The 23,350-nt window shown below is 39.3% G+C and overlaps 1 protein-coding gene across 1 annotated transcript in view; it reads right to left on the reverse strand.

Annotated features, from left to right (window-relative positions):
• ADGRA2 (adhesion G protein-coupled receptor A2) overlaps nt 1–23,350 on the reverse strand; it is a 101,003-nt gene that overhangs the window by 23,422 nt on the left and 54,231 nt on the right. Inside the window, exons 3-4 of the mRNA XM_087706233.1 lie at nt 2,274–2,345; nt 1,231–1,302 (exon numbers count right to left, since the gene is read on the reverse strand). Coding sequence (XP_087562359.1) covers nt 1,231–1,302; nt 2,274–2,345 — 144 coding nt within the window. The remainder of the gene's footprint in view (nt 1–1,230; nt 1,303–2,273; nt 2,346–23,350) is intronic.

The raw sequence follows: 23,350 nt of genomic DNA on the forward strand, positions 1-23,350 counted from the left end.
CGGTTCGTCAAATCTACCGAACCGGTTAGAAGAGGTTCCACCAGTTGACCCGGAAAGCAGGCCACACCTACAGAAGAGGTTCCAAAAATTTTTGAAACCCACCACACACACATACACACACTCACACACTCACACTCACACACTCACATAGAGAGAGAAAGAGAAAGAAAGGAAGAAAGAAATAAATAAAAAAAGAAAAAAAAGAAAAAGTGAGAGAGAGATGAAAGAAAAAAAGGAAAAAGGGACAAAGAGACAAACGGAAGGAGAGAGAGAGAGAGAAAGAGACACAGAGAGAGAGAGAGAGAGACAGACAGACAGACAGAGAGAAAACACATGGCCGGCAAGCCACTCCCACAAAGGAGGCCACACCTACATAGTAGGTTCGAAAAAATTTTGAAACCCACCACTGGTACCATTTCTTTCTTAATTAGTAAACCTGAAGACAGGGACTTCTGCCTTTTATTTTTCTGTAAGTTCTTCGAAGAACTCTTCACCAAAAGTATCAGGGTTTAAATGCTAAAATTACTACAAAATAAACCAGAGATTAGCTGGATCAGACCAACAAGCTATCACATCCAGGACCTTCCTGTCATCTCCAATTGCCAACCAGAAAGCTAGAGGGAAGTCCAGGACAGATGTGAGAACAATAATCCTCTTTCTACTGTTCTTCCCAACAACTACTGCTTTTATCTTAAGGGTGTACCATCACTACGACTAATAGCTGTAGATAGCTAAGTTTAAAAATTGGTCTAAAGAACACCAATAAGTAAAATTAGCCAAAATGTGTTTTTTTAATTGAAAGACCTAGCAGATTTGCTGCTATGGGATTTTTGCTATGGGTGGTTGGGTTCATAATCTATAGATCCCAATCGGAAGTATTTCTTATAAATGCCTCAGCCTTCCCTTTCATATTTCAGGATTCCCTGACAAAATAAGTTGAAAAGGAATAATGAAAGGAAAGCAAAACCATCATGCTTGGCATCTATACTCAGCCGTATTCTTTGACACAATATTCTCCAACCAGAACCAGTTTTCAGTTATGTGGACTTCAGCTATCACAGCTGTCAATCTTGACCTTGCCAAGTGGGAATGCTGGAAGGTGACATTCACACCTTTGGAGAGAACCCACATTTTGGAAGGCGGGTTTGAGAAATGAAGGTTGCTATCAACAGCACTTGTACAGAGGCTCAAAGTGAGACCATACCTTCACCATTGCCACTGAATACTCACAGACGGATAAGGCTGGACAGTCCCTGCAAAAGGCCAATGTTGAAGCAGCCAATGCGGTTGTTGGAGAGATCCCTGAAAAACAATGAGAAAAAAATGGGAGCCATAGACAGACGGTGAACAGCGGTGGATATTAAGTGTCTACGAGGTTTCTCTTCATGGGGTATCACAATGTTGACACAGCATAGTCTGAATTTGCCAGAACACTTTGTATACCTTGAATGTATACTGGTAAAGGTAAAGGTTTCCTCTGTCCACTTGTGTCCAACTCTATGGAGCCGTACTCATCTCCGTTTCTTAGCCAAGGAAATCAATGTTGTCCAAAGATGTTTCTGGGGTCATGTGGCCAGCATGACTATGCACCAAGGCACGCAGAATGCTGTTACGTTCCCGCTGAAGTGGTACCTATTTATCTACTTACATTTGCATGCTTCTGAACTGCTGAGCACCGTTCAATGTCAGCATCTACTTCTTGGTTAATCGCAAAAAAAAAAACCTATGCAGAATCAGCATTTGTTTGGGAGATTTATTAGAAGTGTTGAGATTGTAGACCTCAGTGAAATGCAACAACAAAAATCCCCCTAAAAACAATGGCCAATCGTGTTAGTATTGTTGCTAAAACAACTGCATAGACACATCCATGAAATCACCAGAAGCTTCTTCTATTTTTTTAAACTGAGCACTTGAATGAATGCAACTGGCTTAGAGGACCGGTGGAGAATTAAAGGATAGATTTGTCTTTTCCGAGCATAGTTTGCAATTACTTTTGGAAAAATAAACACCCAGCTCAGAAGATGGTGACCACATGCATTTTTGTTGAAATTATCAGGAAACTGACACTTAGAGTAAACAGTCAGGCATTATGAGTTATGGACAGGTTACAGATTACTTAAAGTTTTTTGAAATGGCTCTGGGCTTGGAAGTTAAGCAATTGGGGGTGGGATGTGGGATTCACATGTAAATATTAAAGGTAGTTTTCAGAATAAAGAACCAAGAGCAGGAAATTAGCTGGAATGTGTTCAGGAGAAGTTGAAACTATTACTTACAAGCGTTTCAGGTCCTGAAGACCCAGAAAAGCTCCAGGCTGAATGATGCTAATCAAATTGTTCTTTAGGTCTCTGGGAAATAAGGAAAAAAGAAACGTAAGATGTTGCATTGAAGAATGGGTGAATTTTGTTCTTGATGGATCCTTGAGGATAAGGCTTGAAACTTTCTTAAGGCAACTACTCTTTTTATTTTCTTTATACCAATCAATATTTATTCAGTTAATGTTCACCAAAATTTAAAAGAACAAAACCCAAGCAAAGCAAATAAATACAATAATACACTAATAACTAGCAAAATAAATCACATAGTATAACGTTTGTTCCTCTGTTACTATGTTAATGCAGTTGTTACTGGGATAATAAATCTAAAACATTAATAGGTATAAATAAAAACAAAAATGGCATACCCTCTAATAATTGATTTATTAAAATGTGTCAAATCAAAATATTTAAAACAAAGATAATTGTGCCTTTAGATAATCATATCTTTCATTGCATTTTTATATATGGATAAACATGTAAAGTTCTCCACTTTTCCTTTTCTATTTCTCACTCATTTACTTCCTTCTACATATTTATTTACAAACATGCTTTTAAGAAAATTTTATTACATGTAAACATACATAATTAGTTTTTAAAACAAGTTCACAAATGGAGTCTTTTTTAAAATATTCATAATTCTGAGCGGCATCTTACTTTACAGCATTTAAAGCATTGGTGAAATAGCCAGCATGTGCATAGAATTCAAGCACTTTCAAATTATTCCAAATTTCCTTGCTTCAGCCATGTGTGGGCTGTTTCTCAGATTTTCACTGATTTATTGACTTTATTTAGTATAATAATGGACATTTACAACTCCACCCTTTTTTTTTTCCAGGGAAGTAGGAATCAATTAAACTCTTTAGGAGTCTAAATGTCCCAATTTCTGGTGTCTGACACACTTCAGCCATTAATAAAACATCTCAAAGATTCTGTACATACTTAAAGAGTTCACCCCACCCGTGTCAAATTATTTATTTAAAATGAGAGAGTTGCCTGTGATTTGTTGAGAAATTGATAATGGAGGCATGTTTTTTTTCCTCCTTTCAGTTCTTATTTTCAAGATGGAGAAAGGAAAACAGAAAGAAAAGTTGTCCTGGATTTTATTCAGACTAAATCAAGTTTCCCCAAATGGATTCTTTCCAGAAGGGTTTCACAACTGTAACTGACATATTTGGGTGAGGCACAAAACAATAAGGACCTTTTAGAAGATTGAAAATCTTTTACGGACTTTTTGCTAAAAGTGAAGTGATGATTCATGGATCTGATGATTAAAAAAGGACTAAATAAAGGGCTGAAGGGATTTTTTTATACTATTAAGAAAGAAGGTTGGGTATAAGTTACTAACTTTTGTTGCAAAAGAGATTTGAAGTCACTTATTTTTCTGACCTTTGTTCTATTAATTATTCTTCCACTTTTTTCTTCTCATTATTATTTTTTGTTCTCTTTTCTTTCTTTTAGATTTGCTTTTTATTGCTTGAAGAACAGCCTTCATAAAAATTATGCTTTGAACAAAAGAAAAAATGATTCTTTTCTTGCCCACTTCTGGTAACATCACAGGAAGATGAACAGTTGCCCAAGAATACAAGGTATTTACTTATCTTTTGGATAAGTCCAACTAATCCCTTGGATGTTCTTCCTCAACAAACAAACTTCCTCTTGTTTGAAACATAGTGATGGATTCCCATCTTCTGAAGATAAGTTTCTCTTAGTAGTTGTTACATAGAATCCAAAGGCCCCTCTAACACTATCCTCACATCAAAGAATTTATAGATGTAAGAAGGTTTGTTATTGTTCTGTAATTCATTAAGGATCGCCATCAGGACTCCTCCTTCTCTTGTAATTGTAACTTCTTCCTACTCTCAGCTTATGCTAGGCACTAAGAAAACAACAGTGTATATTCACACAAACAAGCCCACCCATACTTCATGATTTCTTGCCAAACAGAGTAGGACAGCAACAAAATCCTCTGTTCCACAGAAAAAGAAAGCAGTTTTTCCCATCTACTAGCTTTTTGTGCTGCCTGTAAATCTTCCTAAACACTTCATACTTTCCTGGTATCAAGCCGAGCAAGGCTAAAATGAAGCTCAACTTTGAAAGAGATCACACTTAGAATACTGCATCCAGTTTTGGTCACCATATTATTTTTAAAAAATGTACAGACTCTGGAAAGAGTGCAACAAAGATGATTAGAGAGCTGGAAGCTAAAACATCAAACACGGTTGCAGGAATTGGGTATGTCTAGTTTAGTTAAAAGAAGGACTAGGGATGACATGATAGTAGTGTTCCAATATTTGAAGGGCTGCCACAAAGATGAGGAGGTCAACTTGTTTCCCAAAGCACCTGAAGAAACAGTGGATGGAAAGTTATCAAGGAGAGACCCAACTAAGGAGGAATTTCCTGACATGAGAATCATTAACCAGTGGAAGGACTTGCCTTCAGACATTGTGGATGCTCCATCACTCAAGGGTTTTAAAAGAGACTGTCTGAAATATTGTTAGGTCTCCTGCTTGAGCAGGGGGTTGGACTAGAAGACCTCCAAGGTCCCTTCAACTCTCTTATTCTGTTATATTCAGGAGAGATAAAATTAACATTTTTCCTACATCCCAGAGGCGCCTTCTAAGAACAGGAAATATACCAATTTGAAATTTAGGCTGGTTTCATACCCACAGAGCTTATGTGCAGTTTGCAATGGTAAACTGATCTACTATCACTTCACTCCCCTACCAGAGGAAATAGTACGAAGCCAATTTTGCTGGGCTTCCTTGGAAATAGGCAGCAATTTCTTCCCATTAGTGGGAACATTAGTTCTGTATCTATGGTACTGTGATGCACCCATCTCCCATCCTCTCTAGTTGCTTTCAAGTAAAGCTTTCTCTCTCACCAATGGCTGGAGTTTTGTTTTTTTTAGTTTCGCTGTTGGGAAAAGCAAAGATGACAAAAGAAGATTTATTTATTTTGTGTATGGCATAAAATACCTGGATAGCAGTACTAAGAATATATAAAAGGAGCAAGCACAGATATGTTGGTAATGGGTAGTCAATTTTGTAAGGTATGAGGAATTCAAAAAGTTATATATACGTTTTGGGTTACATTTTGAAATATGTTGGTTCATGAGAATGGAATAAATGTTCTATATATTAATATCTAGATCATTTATCCAATTAAGTGCAGTATTTGTTAGTTGGAGAAAATTTGCTTTTCCTCCTGTATAAGCTCTCAAATAGCAGCTAGTCATTATATGATCCAGTGTCTGACAAGGAGAAGCATAGTCACATTTGGGGTGGGGGGACGCAGCTATCCATTCAGTCATGTCAAACACTTGGTGATTCTCTGGGCCAGGTCTCTCCACATCTTCTGATCTTGTCCTACTTCTTTGAATTTTTCTACGTCTGGTTGATGTCAGCTTTGATGGTGTCCAGCCACTGTGTTCTTTGGAATCCTGCTTTCCTTCAAGAGAGGATACTCTTGCCCCATTTGCATAGAGAGTTTTGACAGATGCCATGCAAAATACGAATCCTAGTCAGAGTTTTCCAGTGTTGGCAGGTGGCATCAAAACCTGCTAATTTTTGTGATGGGTCAGGTATATTTTTTCCAGGCAAAGGAAGAATAAAGATAGAAGAGCAGAGCAGTGCTAGAGGGGGACAGGATGCTCTTGCACTAGAAACATACTGACCTGTGAGGGACCATTTAGAAGAAAGCTACTGGAATGGATATTAGGGGTAAGGCTGAAGGTTTTCTGGAATGGCCACAGTTAACATATGGAAATCACTTCCACAGGATCTAGGGCTCATCAGCAACTTGGAAGGCTTGAAAAAGCATGTAAACAAATGCTTAGTATATATAGCATTATTTATTGCTCTCCAAGCTTCTTCTTGGCCGAGAGATTCCAGAAAATCCCATGCCATGAATGCCTTTGTCACTGTAAATCAGGAACCATTACTTTCAACCTTATCAACAAGATCTGTAACACAAATTTATTACATCTTCCTTAACCCTTGGCCAAGCCATTCACTCTTTATCTCGATTACATTTTAGCTGATTTGAATGATAGCGAAGTCATCAAGCTCTGTTTAATAGCCAGCAAGATCTGGCAAGACCTCACTAGGGACAAATTTGGTTTGATTAAACATGCTCAAGGTTTAGTAATAACAATTGCTGTTATTTCTCCTGTTTATCTCTGATGATTGATGATGATCTCTTCACTGAAGCCTTACTACTAATACGGGTAACCCTTGACTTACGACCACAATTGAGCCCAAGATGTCTGTTGCTAAGTGAAACATTGGTTAAGTGAATTTTACCCTATTTGATGACCTTTCTTGTCACAGTCATTAAGTGAATTCCTAAAGCTGTCAAGTTAGTAGCAGGGTTGTTAAGTGAGTTTGCTTCCCCCACTGACTTTGCTTGTAATAAAGTCACAAAAGGTGATGATATGATCTCAGGACACTGTAACCGTCACAAATGTGAGTCAACTGACAAGCATCTGAATTTTGATCATTTTATGACCTTTTCTGCCACAGTCCATGGGGATGCTGCCATGGTCCTAAGTGTGAAAATTGGTCATAAGTCACTTTTTTCAGTCCGGTTGTAACTTTGAACAGTCATTGAATGAACTTCTATAAGTCAAAGGACTACCTGCATATAACCACTAAATATTTGAAGTGGTTTACGTGAACTTACCCTAGTTCATATTGCAGTTTGTTTTATTCATTTTATATTTTTATGGAGCTGAGGTGGCGCAGTGGTTAAATGCAGCACTGTAGGCTACTTCAGCTGACTGCAGTTCTGCAGTTCGGCTGTTCATATCTCACCAGCTCAAGGTTGACTCAGCCTTCCACCTTTCCGAGGTGGGTAAAATAAAGACCCGGATTGTTGCGGGCGATATGCTGACTCTGTAAACCGCTTAGAGAGGGCTGAAAGCCCTATGAAGCGGTATATAAGTCTAACTGCTATTGCTATTGCTATATTTTAATCTTATTTTTATTTATTCCTATGTTTTATGTGTAAAGATAACTAAAATATACAGTAATATTACTACTAATACCATCCAGTATTAATTATTAATCATGACAGCAATATATTGCTTAGTATTAAAAGCTGAATGCACCCAGGAACAGATAAAGAGAGTTCTTGAGAATTGGGTGGCCTAGATGTTGAACAATAATATAATAATAATTTTTATTATGGTCACAGACCAGGATTACAAATAAGAAGCATTAAAATAATAAGAATACTGTAAAGATAAGATAATATATTACAATTAGTGGTGGATTGTTAGTGGGCAGTCAAAGTCTGCCTAATTTGGCAGGCAGCATAACAAAATTTAGTTACATTTAAAGAAATTACATCGTACTGATCTGATAACAGCAATTTTAAGCAGGAAAGTTTAACAAATAATGATTGTTCATTGCACAGTCAGCCAGCTATTCAGACTGGATCTGACATTTTTGCCAACTTACTAAGTCCTTCCCAAGGATTTGGGATAGGCAGATGTGACTGTTTGATGGTGTTAAATAGCAAATAATAATAACAGTTATTATTATTGGAGGAGGAGAAAATATGTCAAATAAATATACCATGTTTGTCTTTCCATGTGTACAAACTTGGAGATGTCGAGGAGTCTTATATGGAGAAAGATATTAAGCAGACCTTCAAGTTTTTGGAAACATTGATTTAATTTTTACATACAAATCAAAGAAGCCTAAATATTCATGTTCTTGCTGAGGATTCCAATAAAACTAAAAAAGCACGATGCCATATAAACAGTACAAGAGGGGATTTCAGAGGTTTTGGAAAGCCTCCAAATTTATCTATCTTAACAATTTAATTTTTATAAATCAAAATTCGGAGAAGGAGTGGAGGTGGGGAGCATACATTGAAATACGAACTCCTATGCACAGTAGCTACACATTGCTGTAGAAAAAGGAGAATAAAAGAGAAACAGTACTCCATGGAGTAGAGTTTTTGTCTTATGTATGTTGTTTGATCAAGCCAGCAAGTCCATAAAATGCTGCAAAGTTTTGCTCTAGTATAAGGCCGCTGACCAAATCCATATTCCTTATGGAAATGATCCATATATTGTATTGCACAAAACAAAGTGAGGGACCCGAGCCCTTTTTCTCGTGAAGACCATGTTCAATCAGCTTTTTTCCTCCCTCTCCTATGCTCCAAGCTCTGGCTGGTCCTTTCCTTGCCAATTCTGCAGTTCTGAAATGTGCTGGTTGATAAGATCAGGCTTTCTCGAGTCTCGAGGACATGAAATTATTGCCATTCTCTCCTCTTTCCTTTGCTCTGTTTGCCACCCGCCCCATCATCCTTCTCTGCAGGCTCTTGAGAAAGAAGGGATGAGTGCAGACCACACTGCCTGCAGCTGTTCCTCTAAATCATAAAATTGAACAGAACAAAAGCAACCAGCGAACCCACCCTCTTAATCCCAAGGAGACAGCTGGACGTGGGAATGAGGAGTTTCAAACATTACAAAAGGACTTCTTCAAATGCTGCCTGAAATGTACACATGCACAACGCACCGGTCACCGACATGTGTACGCAGAGGGACCTCTTCCTGAGAACAGAGGGATCTTCCAACATTTTGCAAAGAGGAACAGGTATCCTTGCAAATTTCTAGTTTTCAAACAGGAAAGAATAGGGTGCAGGCTCCCGACTGGTGTTGCTGAGGATCTGGGTGCTCTTCAGAGGTGGGTTCCTACCAGTTCGCACCAGTTCGGTAGAACCGGTTCGTCAAATCTACCGAACCGGTTAGAAGAGGTTCCAACAGTGGACCCGGAAAGCAGGCCACACCTACAGAAGAGGTTCCAAAAATGTTTGAAACCCACCACTGACACACACACACACACACACACACACACACACACAGACTCACACAGAGAGAAAGAGAAAGCGAAAGAAAGGAAGAAAGAAAAAAAGAAAAAAAGAAAGAAAAAGTGAGAGAGAGATGAAAGAAAAAAAGGAAAAGGGACAGAGAAAAAAGGAAGGAGAGAGTGGGGGAGAGAAAGAAAGAAAACACATGGCCGGCAAGCCACTCCCACCAGGTCACATGGCCGGCAAGCCACTCCCACAAAGGAGGCCACACCCACAGAGTAGGTTCGAAAATTTTTTGAAGCCCACCACTGGTGCTCTTTGTCAGTCATACTGTTTTATAGCCTACTCTATTTACTTCCCATGAGGCAGAATGGACAAGGGAAGTGAGCACACCTCCACCTCTCCTGTCTGTGGAGATTCTCAGTCATCCAAGTTTCCAAAGGACAAATGGACGTTCTAGGTTTTTTTTCCTTGAACATGTTTCTCTTTTCATCCAAGAAGGTTCTTCAGTTCAGTCAGAACCGAAGGCGCTTCTTGGATGAGAAGTGAAACATTTTCAAGGAAAAACCAAGGAAGTCCAGTTGCCTTTTGAAAAGCACCTTTGGGACTCCACCTCTCCTACAGATTTAGGATCCAGGTCCTCAAACAAGAGAACAACAACAACAACAACAAAAATCCAGCAGAGCAAATGTAGTCACAATAACTCCCCTAGCAATTTAGAGGCTGAGAACTACAATTCCGAGCAATAAGGTCAATGGTGAGAGATCCTGGCTGTTGTAGTAGTGCTGGGACATCTGGAGTGTCTCCTCTAAGATTAGAGGAGTACATTAGGAACCTCTGCTCAGTCAGAAAACAAAGACAAAATTGGGAGTCAGAGGAGGAGGGTAGAAGGAGACCATGTGTTCTGTCTTTTGAATGAGGGATGGAATAAAAATGTTTCAAAAAATCAGATTAGTTTCCGTTTTGGCACACGTTCTTTCCAGCCCTGACTATGAGCCATATATGGCCTGTGTTTAAATGAGATTTGATTTCAGAGAACTCATAAACAAAGAGAAATGGAAAGAAGAGCAGGCTTCCTTTGCTTGCAAGGACAGAGGCATTTTGGAGCTCGAATGGCTGGCGCCCTTGACCTGAGGAGGCAGCTGTCAAACTGTGGGGAGGAGATAAGTTATATAACACACACACACACACACACACACATAAACAGACACAAACACAAAATGGCAAGAAATAAAAGCAGTTGGCTTAAAGCATTCCTTCTGTTCTAGGGCCAGCGCTTGTGATGGATCATGGAAGTTTGTAGATACCTAGTAAAGTCCATCCTTTAAGTCCAATTTTTGGCCCATCTAGCCTGACTTTGCTGGCATTAATTGGTAGCAGCTCTCTTAAGCTTTCAGGAGTAAATTCTTTGGAAAAGCTGAGATCTGAATTTGGGACTTTCTGTCTATAGAGGAGATATGCCAGCCATAAACTATAACCCTTCCTTTTTCATTGTTCACTTGTGTTACCCCAGTTTCTGAGATCTCATGCAGCTTGCAAGATGTGTAAGAGGACAGTCAAAAGGTTGGTTCTTCTCATGTCTATGTGTAAGGGTGTCCTCTGGCTAGAAAGAGGAGAACTACCAGCCAATAGAAAAAAATATAATAGCAATAGCAATAGCAGTTAGACTTATATACCGCTTCATAGGGCTTTCAGCCCTCTCTAAGCGGTTTACAGAGTCAGCATATTGCCCCCAACAATCCAGGTCCTCATTTTACCCACCTCAGAAGGATGGAAGGCTGAGTCAACCTTGAGCCGGTGAGATTTGAACAGCCGAACTGCAGAACTGCAGTCAGCTGAAGTAACCTGCAGTGCTGCATTTAACCACTGTGCCACCTCGGCTCTAAGACTTTGGGGGGAAAAAACCCTTTGGTTCTTGCTCCTTTTTGCCTGGTTCACTTCAATATATCAGTTTCATCTATACAATTTAGCTGAACCAGAAGCTTTGAGCAAAACTACTTGGCTAGGATGGAATATAACAATGTCTGTATCAGTGGTGGGTTGCAGGCGGTACGCCCTGGTACGGGCATACTGGTGCCTGCCTGGAGCACCAGGTACCATTCCGTTACAGTGCTCCGGAGGCCCCACCTGCCTGTGCTCCTTATCTGTCTTTAAACTCTTTGGCGCTTCCGCACACATGCACAGTGCATACAGCGCCTGCGTGACACTCCGCCGAGCAGCTGGAGTGTCGTGTAGGAATCGCTGGATGGTAAAATGTATTCGCACCCACCACTGGTCTGTATCTAGGTAGATTAATCTCCACAAATATAGGCTTTTTCAAGAGCGGTTTTCCACATAAGGACAGTTCCAAGGTTGTATCTCTGCATACAAACATATGTTTTCTATAGCAAGTAGGAATCCTGGCTTCTCCCAACAAAAGCGGGAATTCCAGCAGTTGCCTAACTATGCTAACCATTGCTCCATCTACACAGCAACATCTCAATGGAGATGTCAAACTCACTATTATGAGTTGACCTGTAGATCACAGTATCCTTGCTCTGTGCGCTAACAGGATAAGGGCATAGCAGAGCCACCAGAAATGAATAACTGGTGTAAATCCTTGGGGCAAAGTTCTTTCTTCATCTGAAGTTAACTTTTAAGCATGTGATAAATCAGAATGAAGGGCCCTTGTCAATGCAATTACAAAAGGCTTCTGTCTGGTGCCCAGTTTGGAGGAAGCTCAAAGATTTATCAACTCCCTTTTAGAAAATATCATGGCAGAGCTGCAGATGTAGGAATTGCTCGGGACAAAAAACACCATAGTCACAGAGGAGATGCAAAGGACTTTCCACACAAGGCTTGCAGGGGAAGAGGAGGAGCGAGAGGGAGAGGAGGAAGAGGAAGAGGAGATGCAATATTTAGTACAATTGTTCATATTGTTCATATACAAAATCAATGCATAGGATACACACATTAATAGGATTCATGGATCCTCCAACTTTGCAGAAATTCCAGTCAAATTGTTGGGAAAAATAATCTAAGAGTTTAAAAATTTTTAAATTTCCCAAACAGTCCAAAGTTACCAAGTGCACAAGACAGAACCATGGCAATGAAATTTGGGCAAATATTAGATGGAATGGCGACATCTGCTAGAACCTCATAAATCATCACTTTACCTGTGATATTTTGATTTATTTATTCTCTTTTCCTAAATTTTTTGGCTTTACTTTCCCCTTTAATTATAACTATTATAATTATACTGACTAATACATCCAGTCATGCAGTGGTTGGTTTAATCAGAATTGTAATAATAATTATCTTGGTTTACAGATAATACCTTGGTGGTAGATACCATGGTTAGATGCATCTATGTCTAAAACCAACTCAATTATATTTAGACCTACGTGGAGTCCAACTTTAAGTTCGTCACAGGAACTGGTCTAATACCCATATCCAAATGGAAAAATGCTAATTGTGTCAAATATGATATTGTTCTAAGGTTGCTGGCTTGAAGAAAACCACCACACTCCAAGGTCTAAGGACACTGGCAATCAAATGGCAGCCAGCTGGCCAGGAAAAAACAAATCTTCTTGCTTAAAGATGGTTGATGTTGACGATTTCATTCAAATGAAAATAGAATGGAGGTGGAGTTAGCAAATCTATGCATCAGCAAGCAGCAAAGCAAAAAGGAACAATTTTTTTCCAAGGTCTGCCTGCTAAATTTATGGCAGGCATCTGGAAAGAGCAGCTGGGGATGGAATTCGTGAATTCATCAGGCAGAGGAAGGAAACGTCTCTACATTTCACAGGAAGGCAAATGAAGAAAGATCTGAATGTGTCTGAATGTGCATGAACAAACAGAAATAGTTTATTTTTCTGGTGGTGGGACAGGGGCAAATGGCTCAAGCCCACCTGTGCTTTGAATAAGTTATTCATCTCTTTCAAGAGGCGACTTCCAGGAAGGGAAACCTGAACATAAACCTAACATTACCCTTTTCAAAGACAGCAACACTTTCTCTTGTTCTTAGAGATGCTGAAGACGTGTTCCTTAAGCATTTCTCATACATAGCCTTGACCTCTAAACTCCCTCTACTCCAGACCCCAAAATACTTCATCACCTGAATGAGAAAACTGCCTAGCCCTGGTATTAGATTATCACAGTTGGCCTTTTAAAGCATTTTTTGACAACTCAAAGCCTTTAGTTTTTGAAACCTCTAGGTTTTATGCAGATATATCCAAAGGTAGGAACCTTTTGTTTTTCTGCCATATTTTCCTGCACTTGGTTTTTATAATTTTTATTAAAGAAGCTTCCAACAGAATAAAAACAATGCAAATGTTGAAGGAAAGAGAAAAAGAATAGAGAAAAGTAGTAAGAAAGTGAAAAAGAAATAGAAGAAGAAAAGGAAGAAGAAAAGAGAAACGTAATAAAACGGCTTCCAATCTTCTTATAAGTTATAAGTGCATCTATATTTTTAATGTTATATCTTAATTTCCTTCTTTCCATAATTTCCTCTTTCTAATTGTTAAATCCACAAATCACTAGTTCATTTTTTTATAGCAAGGCATGTGCACACATACATAGAGTTGAGGTGGCGCAGTGGTTAAATGCAGCACTGCAGGCTACTTCAGCTGACTGCAGTTCTGCAGTTCGGCTGTTCAAATCTTACCGGCTCAGGGTTGACTCAGCCTTCCATCCTTCCGAGGTGGGTGAAATGAGGACCCGGATTGTTGTTGGGGCAACAGCTTAGAGAGCGCTGAAAGCCCTAGGAAGCGGTATATAAGTCTAACTGCTATTGCTATTGCTATAGGGAGACATACACACCTTCCTGTACTTATTTTCTGCTCCTGCCTATGTTTTCCTTACTTACCAGAATCAAAAGACACTATTGATCCTTCAAAAAATGATGACCATTATCTGCACAACTTGCAATGTAGTTTAATTACTGTTTACCTAGGCAAAACTGTTTGAAGAGGCAAGCTCATTAATTAAGAAAGCTGAAGGCTAAATGAAGAGTTTAGCTATCCAAAAGCCAAGATTTTGCTTTAGATATGACATTAAACTGTTGCTAAGGTTCCTTATCCACTCATTCCTGAGCTACAGTATCTTAAATGATCTTATGATGGTAAGTGCATTAAAGAGAAGAGAAACAGATGCCAAGAGATCTTAACTTCTGCTAAAATCCCATCTCTGCTTTGGTTTTGTGCTGCCTGTTTGTCGCGACGATCAGAGAATTACTAGATTTTCATCTATAGCAAAAAGACAATGTTGATGCGTCTCTCCAATCTTAGCAAAACTTGGATTGCAATGTTGCAAATAGGCAGAACCGTTAATGAAATCCAAGAGGCTGAGCATTGGATTCCTGCCAACTTTTTCTAACTTCTGCCTCTCACCATCCAGAGCTAAGGAACAGCATCACAACAAAAAGGAAGAGGTTGTCTCTTTCTGTAATTTTGGCTCCGCATGCTGCCTTATCCCTCTTCATTTCCTTCCATTTCTACCAAACAGCTGCTACATTTCACAACACACAACATTGTGAAAGCAGTGATTTGTGGCTGATGTAGAAAAACACCCCTCCCAAAAAATGCAAATATTTATTTCTCAGTATTTTGCAGGACTAAGCTAAAATAGCAGACCTGTTCAACTTAAACTGTTGGTACTAGCCAGTGCAAAACCAATGGTAAATAATGATGCAAAGGTTAGGTTTAAAGCAGATTTACTGTACAAACCAGAGATACCGGTAGTTTTTCAAATGATCTGAGTATGGTGGTGCGGAAAAAGAGAAGCTACACTTTGACATCCTTCTGCCATTAGCATTAAGTCCAAGTTGGGGGGAAACATTTTTGTTATTACATTTTATAATATCTGGAATTTAATTCTGCATTTGGCCACCCCATTAGTTTATTCTTCCATGCAAAAATGACAGTGGACAAAATATTTTGGGGTTTTTTGTTCTTGAAGTAGTAGTATTCTGAATCCTGTCTGATTCAGGACAAAATAGGATTACTGCAAAACACAACAGAAATGTTTGTGTCCCACTGGAACCCAAGCTTTGCTGCAATACATGGGGAAAACAACAACAAATTTAAGATAGCATTTCCTTAGCCAAACTTTACAGCATATTCAAGATGAAGCACATTTAGTAACCGCAAAATGATGGATATCAGTTGGAAAAATAAACATAAAGCCTAGAAAATGGGGACAAAGAGCTAAGGTGGGGCAGGTCAGAATGCAGTTCTACAGGCTAATTCTGCTGACTGCCAGCAGTTTGATTCTCACTGGCTTAAGGTTGACTCAGCTTTTGTCCTTCCAAATGAGGACCCAGATTATTGGGGACAATAGCAATAGCAATAGCAATAGCAATAGCAGTAGACTTATATACCGCTTCATAGGCCTTTCAGGCCTCTCTAAGCGGTTTACAGAGAGTCAGCATATTGCCCCCAACAATCTGGGTCCTCATTTTACCCACCTCGGAAGGATGGAAGGCTGAGTCAACCCTGAGCCGGTGAGATTTGAACCGCTGACCTGCTGATCTAGCAGTAGCCTGCAGTGCTGCATTTAACCACTGGGCCACCTTGGCTCTAATGGGACAATATGCTGACTCTATAAACCGCTTAAGTACTATGGAGTGATATAGAAGTTTAAGTTCAAATGCTATTGCTATACATTTTAGAAGAGCTCACAAGCTGTGGGTACTATATTATTTTGTTGTAGCGACTTCCACATCTCTATCATTAATAGTTCAAACAGCAGTATGAGCACAGTTAACAATAAGCAAGTTATCGTTGCTTTGTTCTACTGATCTAAATCGCACACATGTGAATATTAGATGAAGCAGTCCAAGAAGTGAACCCAAGAGTTCCCAACTCAAGGCTTAGTGACATGTGTTGAGAAGCTGCTGCTAATGTCTTCTGTAGCCCAACATAGAAAGATGCTGTTTCTGAAGTTTGAAGTTGTTGTGCTATATATCAGACACAATGTGATCCACATCTGTAAAGACACATCTGTACATTCAGAATGCAAGCATATGTGATAATAAAATAAGAGTTTACTGGTTTTTCTCTGGTTCATCAAGCAAAGCTTACATATCTGGCATAAATGAAGTGAGCTGAAGTCTGAGAGCAAAAAGGACCCTTTGCAGACTGTATTAATTTCTCATATACTCTTCTTCCCTTTGCTCATAATCTTTTAGAGAAAGGATCCATAAATGGATTACTTGCTTTTAAAATGAAGCCCAAAGCAATGTGCAGGCTACATGTTACTCATCCTTGCTTTATGCATTCATTGGTTGCCTTAAACTAGATGTTTGGAAGTTCAACTCCTAACTGCCCTAACGAACCTAGGCAATGGTGAGATACTATTGTCCAAAACATCTGACCAGCAGAAGTTGCCTTCCTTGGGTATGGTGATGACTTTGCTCAAGCAGCCATCTGCCATGTTTCATTTCAAATCGCTGGAGATTCTAGATGCTCTTCAAGGCAAAGACTATTTCTACAATCTGATATGAATGCTACTGGAGAATGGAAGAAAATGACCAGATTAAGGTCTCCTAGAAAAGATGAAGTTGATGTGTTGGTCTAAAAAGAAAAAGTGATAAATCTGACTGGGAAGTTTACAAGAAGAGCCTAGATTCATCTATTCCTGGTCTGGTTAAGTTAATGGTCAACTCTCCTGAATTTTAGGATAGACTCTTCTTGATTACAAGCATGAAAGCTTTTTCCAAAAGGGGAGAGGCCTGCTGGGGTTTAGATGAAAGGAGCTCCCTTCTCCCTTCTCCAAGCATCCAGCTGCAAGGGGAAATGTTTGCAGCACATGTTCTGGGGAGATCGAGCAACAAGTAGCATATACCATCTAGGCCAGGAACCAACCCACAAAGCCCACATAACTCCCCTGCCCAGAACAAAGACTGCCCTGTTTTCCATAGCTCAAAAATAATTTCCTTTGGAACTGGGAGGCCCACCACCCCACCCACCTTGCTTTCTGATGAGGTTAGATGGTGGAGTTCTTTCTACTTGCTTAAAGGGCCTCTTTGTCTCCCGGTGTGGGAGTGGAGACCATTAGTTTAAAGCATTATCAGGGCTATGGTTGTTGGTGAGGAATCCCTTTTTAACAGCAGGTGTTTTTTGCCAGCACTTGCTTGGAACAAAAAGTATCTAACCATGTTTGGTTTCATACAGCTGCTAACACTTTAGCCATCCTGTTAATATTTTATAAATTGAGACTTCAATTTAGAGAGAGACAAGTAAAAAGTTCTAAGATAGAACCTCCTGGGCCCAATCAGCAGTTCTGAGTTCAGACTATTCCTTGACAAGGTCTCCTCCTGTCTCTTTTTCATAGATAAAAGCATACTAAACAGGAATGGGGATTTATTAGGAACAGTCAACATCCCAGATGAAAAAGTGACTATCTCTGGTAAACAGAAATGTTTACACTGTACAAAACAGAGGCTGCTTCTATTTCCTAATAAGGATGAGCTACAAGTGAAGAGGCTTGCTTGCACCATCTCCCCTTGGGATATAACCAAAGATGGAGAGGGCCTAGGGAGGGTGCAAACAAGCCACACTTGTTCTCAGGAAGTCTTTAAAAGCAGTCCTCCAAACAAAGGTAGACGATTCCATTGTTCCTCCTTGTAGGGTAGACTGTGCCTTCAGAAAATGCCCGATGATTTTGATTCCGTTTGTTATTTGGCTTTATATGAAGCATGGATTGGTCCTTCAGCAGAATCTGATATTGTAAGTAAAAAATAAGCTGAAAGCGAACACTGATATTATTTGAAAAGCAGTTTGTAAAATAATAACAGCAACAATTTTAAAAAATCATTTGTTTATAGCTTCATTGAGCTGCAAATAAACACAGTAATAATGGCCAGGTAAAGAAGGTGGTGCTGAAGGAACAGCTCCTTGTCACCTGGGCAATGTTTGGATAGGTATACAAGCTAAAAAGTAAGGAAAATTCAAAAACTACATGTCTGTTTGCTTGTGTGTGTGCATACACACACTTTAAAGAAAATAACTCAATGTGTAACTGATAGTTAACAATCAAAACAGAAATAATCCATTGCTTTCAGACTCAACTCTTCTTGATTACAAAGAGAGGAGAACACAACTCTCAGAACAGATTCATGAGTTCAAACTAAAAGAGCTAAATCTCTCTTAATAAAGCACAGTTCCCATTTTCACCATATTTGATATGCTCTGTCCACACCACATTACAACTCAGTGTTATGACTTGATTCAAACAACATGGTAAGGCGATGGCTACTTTCCCACTTTTCAATCACACACACTACACTACCTCAGTCTAGACAACAGGTTTGTGCAAACTAGTTATTGAGTACAATAGATATTATAAGAAGCGACAACACAAAGGGGCGCTCATAGTAAAACCCTGAAAAGTCTCCATAATTCCTACCATATCCAGGCAGGTTGAGTAAATTATCAAGCTGAGACTGTAGATGTTCTTCAGATATCTTGAACTCCAAAGTTCATCTTCACCATTACTGATTATGCAGAAAAAGATGAGGAGAATTAATGGGAGAATTGATAAGAAAAAAATGAAAAAAAATCTTTTCTGCATGGCACCATTCTGCACACAACAGAGGCAGAGTCTCATCCATATTCTGCTTAACACATTGCACAGGTCTGTTGGTTTATTTATTTTTTGGCTCATTTTATTCTGCAAATTCAATGCTGGCACCTATAAGTTAAAATTTATGCTTCAGCATGCCATATAAACCAAGGTTATAAAATAAACCATGAATAAAGAAACCCTGACTCAGAGCAATATGCAACAGTTTCCCAGTTAGTGATGTAAAGAAAGAAGGCACAGGTGGCTAGAAATGGGCATTTATTTAATTTTGACTTTATTAGTTTAGAAACCACCTGACTGCAAATGATTCCAGGAAGCTTACACTTAGAAAGCAGGAACCATAACAATAAAGAGACCTTCAGCATCCAGAAAGCTAACTCTGTATGACTAACAAACCATCCTACAGGGGCTCATCACCACCCTCCTTGAAGGTCTGGGAGAACAGATAGGTTTTCACTAAATTTCTGAACTTCATCAGGCTGGGAGTCTCCGGGTGGATGCTGTTCCAGAAGGCAGATATTTATATATATGTATTTATGTATATGTATATGTATGTATATGTGTGTGTGTGTGTGTGTGTGTGTGTGTGTGTGTGTGTGTGTGCGGGTCTTGGCATATTTGGGCCTTTTCCCATGTAAGATTGAGAGTATCTTGGTGACGTTTTGACGAGGTCCCACTCACCATCTTCAGGCTGGTGCCTTCGGTACAAGCACAAAGCTGAAAGCACCAGCCTGAAGATGGCGAGTGGGACCTCGTTGCCAAGATACTCTCAATCTTACACGGAAAAAGCTGAATACGCCAAGACCTGCATACCTGTACCCGTGAAAATCTACGAAAACATATATATCTGTATCTATATTATATCTATATCTATATCATCTATATCTATATCATCTATATCCATGTCCATGTCCATGTCCATGTCCATATATATACATACATACATACACACACACACACACACACACACACACACACACACACACACCCCTCCCGCCTACCAGACATCTGGAAACCAGCCCTGATAAACAAACGACCCCCACCCACCACCCAGGCTGTTACAACACAAAACAACAACCCCACACCAATCAGCACCAATCTACCAATCCTGATACAGTCACACATCCAATTAATCAATCCATTTATTGAAACAAAGCCAGCACTCCACACGCACCCCACCAAGATTAATAGAAAGACAGCACCACCGGCCACACTTTAAGCCAAAAACACCAGCCTGAAGATGGCGAGTGAGACCTCGCCGAAACGTTGCCAAGACAATCTCAATCTTACACAGGAAAAGACCCAAATACAAGAAGGCCAGCATACCTACACCCGTGAAAATCTACGAATATATATAAGACCCGAATACAAGACCAGCATACCTACACCAGTGAAAATCTACGAATAGATATAAAAATCCCCCCATTTCATTATAATTATTTACTTTAATCATCCCTTTTTTAAAGTTTAATTTGGGTTGTTAATTTATCATTTGTTGCCATACTCCAAATTTCTTTATACCACTCATTTCTTTGAATATCCCAATTTCGTCCCCAATATTTAGCCATCACTAATTTAACTGCCATTATCAAATTTACAATCAATTCCTTTTTTGTTTCATTTATATACTGTTTTTCCAACAGCAACAATAATGCAATCCTCGGTGACATCTCTAGATTTACATTCAACAGTGCTCTAATTTTTCTAAACACCATGTCCCATTTTTTTGTGCACTATTGCAATCCCACAACACATTTTTATATGTTCCAACCTCTTTCTAGCACCTACAACAAATATTTGTATATTTACCATCTTTTTGATTTGATTTGCGTGGTGCTAGGTACCACGTCCATATCACTTTATATCCATTTTCCTTAACTCTAACTGACATATTCTTATATACTCTTCTATTCCAAATATTATTCCAATTATTATCATTTATTTCTCCCAAATCTGATTCCCAAATTAATTTTAAACCTTTTGCCTGCTCTTCTAATTCAGTTAATATTCTATATATTTTCCCTAATCTTCCTTTCCCTATATATTCTTCTTTGTTAATATCACATTCTTTTACAATCATTTCAAATTTTGTTAACTGTCTATCTTTCTCCTCGAATCTTTCTTCCACTTTTATCCATTTTTCTAATTGTATTAAATTCAACCAATTTAATTTAATATCTGCTAAAACGTTTCTTGTTGTGTTACATTCTTTATCTTGTTCTTCCAGTCTTCCCATTTATATATCTGACTTTTAGTTTACTAATCCATTCTTTCAATTCAATCTTAGGGAGTTTCTCCATGTCCATCACCGGTGTTAATGAAAGCATGATACTTCTACATAACTCTTCATGCCCAAACCATAGAGCTCTACATTTACGCTTCTTATTCTCATCTACCTGTTTTTCTTAAGATCTGCTTCTGATCTGGACCAAGATTCAAATCTGGGACTCCAACATATCAAGCCATTTTAACAGAATACTTTAACAGAATAGCAGAGTTGGAAGGACCTTGGAAATCTTCTAGTCCAACCCCCTGCTCAAGCAGGAGACCCTATATCATGTTTTGGCCTGCAGCCCTCTAATTCTGTAACTATCCAGACATCAATCATCATTAAGAATAGAGGTAACTCCAGCTATATCCCTCCAGTACTGTGCAAAATAAATGCAGTCTTTAGCTCTACCTATGCTTTGATGAGCCCATTTCTGCTATGGACCCCCTGGGATGGGACAAGCTTGAAGCTTCCCCTAAAGAGTTAATACATTTTGCAACATTCCCTCTCAAGGAAAACCTATTGGCAATGAACTCCCGCAATGGGCTTACACTCAACAAAGAGTGCAATTTGGACAGAAACCAAAGATTTCCATTGTCTGAATATAAACAGCTTGTGATAGTATAAACTCCCACTGCCTTGATCCCATGGGAGATCAATGTCTGTGGGATTTTAACTCTAACATTCCTCTAGCATAAATAAGGGAAACCAAAGTCGCAGAACCAATGGGGCACATTCTGTTCAGCTCCATCCTTGTGGGAATTATGAAGAGGCCACTACAGGAACCAAGACTGAGGACTTTACTAACAACTGCCATTTCTTGATCAGCTGAAGAAGAATGCAAGAAACTGCCATCTCCACACTGGCATCTTCGGTTGATTTATCTCATGCATCCACCCTCCAGATGCAAAACTTATGCTGAAAACTTCTTGAGCCCATGAGATACAAGATTAAAAATCTGGACTAAACACGATAGGCATCCGAAACCACAATTCATTCACTTCTGACATTATGTGCTACTTGAGAACTACGAAGGTCCCATGGACCAAATGGTTGGTTTCACACAGCATGCTAGAGTGGGCTAACATTGGGTTAATGTACAGTTCAGCACATGATGGGAAACAAGCTGTTTTCTTAGCATGCAGTGAATCATAGCAACATTTTAATTCCCAATATTTCTTTGGGCATCAAACAAAACTGCATCTATTCAACTTCGGTCTCCTAGCTATAGTCCTTCGAACAAGAACGTTAAACACAAGCTTTGCAACCAAGTTGAAGAGCCGCATACCCTGCGGATAAGACTTACTTTGACAAAAATGAAGCAGGAGAATAATGAAGGTGTAAGTAAACAACTACCCCTTTTTAAAATAAAGATAATCCTCACTTAATGACCAATGGTTTGGTGATCTGTTACTGTACAACAGACTTCACAAAAAGTACTTACAGCCTCGTTCTGGAGTTCTGATGGTCACATGTAGCTTCTTGGTCATATGATTGCATTTTGGACACTTCGCAACATGGTCACCTTTACAGCCAGTTATAGCATTCCACTTATGGCCAGTTTTCAGCACAAAAAAAAAACAACCCATGCAATGACTTGCTTAATGACTGAAGCATTCAGTTAACAAATGCTGCAAAAAGGTCATAAAATTGAGTCAGTCACATGGGTGCCTCAACTTAAAACCATCATGACCTATGACATACATTCTGGCTCTTTTAAGTCAAGGATTATCTGCACAGCACATTTGTCTACAACTTGTACAGGGCCAAAGAAGCTGTAGACTGTACATTATTAGTTCTTACCATGGCAAATAGAACAGAGGCCTCCAAGCTTAGCATCTTTAAGACTTGTGGACTTCAACTCCCATATTTCCCCAGCCAACATGGCTAACTGGGGAATCCTGGGAATTGAAGTCCACAAGTCTTAAAATTGCCAAGCTTGGAGACCCCTGAAGTAGAGTTGGGTAGAGGAAATAATTCCTGCCCTTATTTCCGACTAGTTCTTCTTCAGTTTGAGTTTTCTTTTTAAATAGCAATAGCAATAGCAGTTAGACTTATATACCGCTTCATAGGGCTTTCAGCCCTCTCTAAGCGGTTTACAGAGTCAGCATATTGCCCCCAACAACAATCCGGGTCCTCATTTTATCGGAAGGATGGAAGGCTGAGTCAACCCTGAGCCAGTGAGATTTGAACCGCCGAACTGCAGAACTGCAGTCAGCTGAAGTAGCCTGCAGTGCTGCATTTAACCACTGTGCCACTTTGGCTCTTAGTGCACTAATGTCTTAGTGCATAGGGAACATTGCAGGGAAGTTCTCTGGGATGGAATCCTTGTATCAATTTAATGGCCAAGTGACTAAAATACAGAGGGAGAATACTTTACCTT

This window comes from Thamnophis sirtalis, unplaced genomic scaffold (genome assembly GCF_051295495.1).
Source record: "Thamnophis sirtalis isolate CommonGarterSnake01/CBP01778 unplaced genomic scaffold, rThaSir2_p1.2 scaffold_2, whole genome shotgun sequence".
Taxonomy (NCBI): Eukaryota; Metazoa; Chordata; class Lepidosauria; order Squamata; family Natricidae; genus Thamnophis; species Thamnophis sirtalis.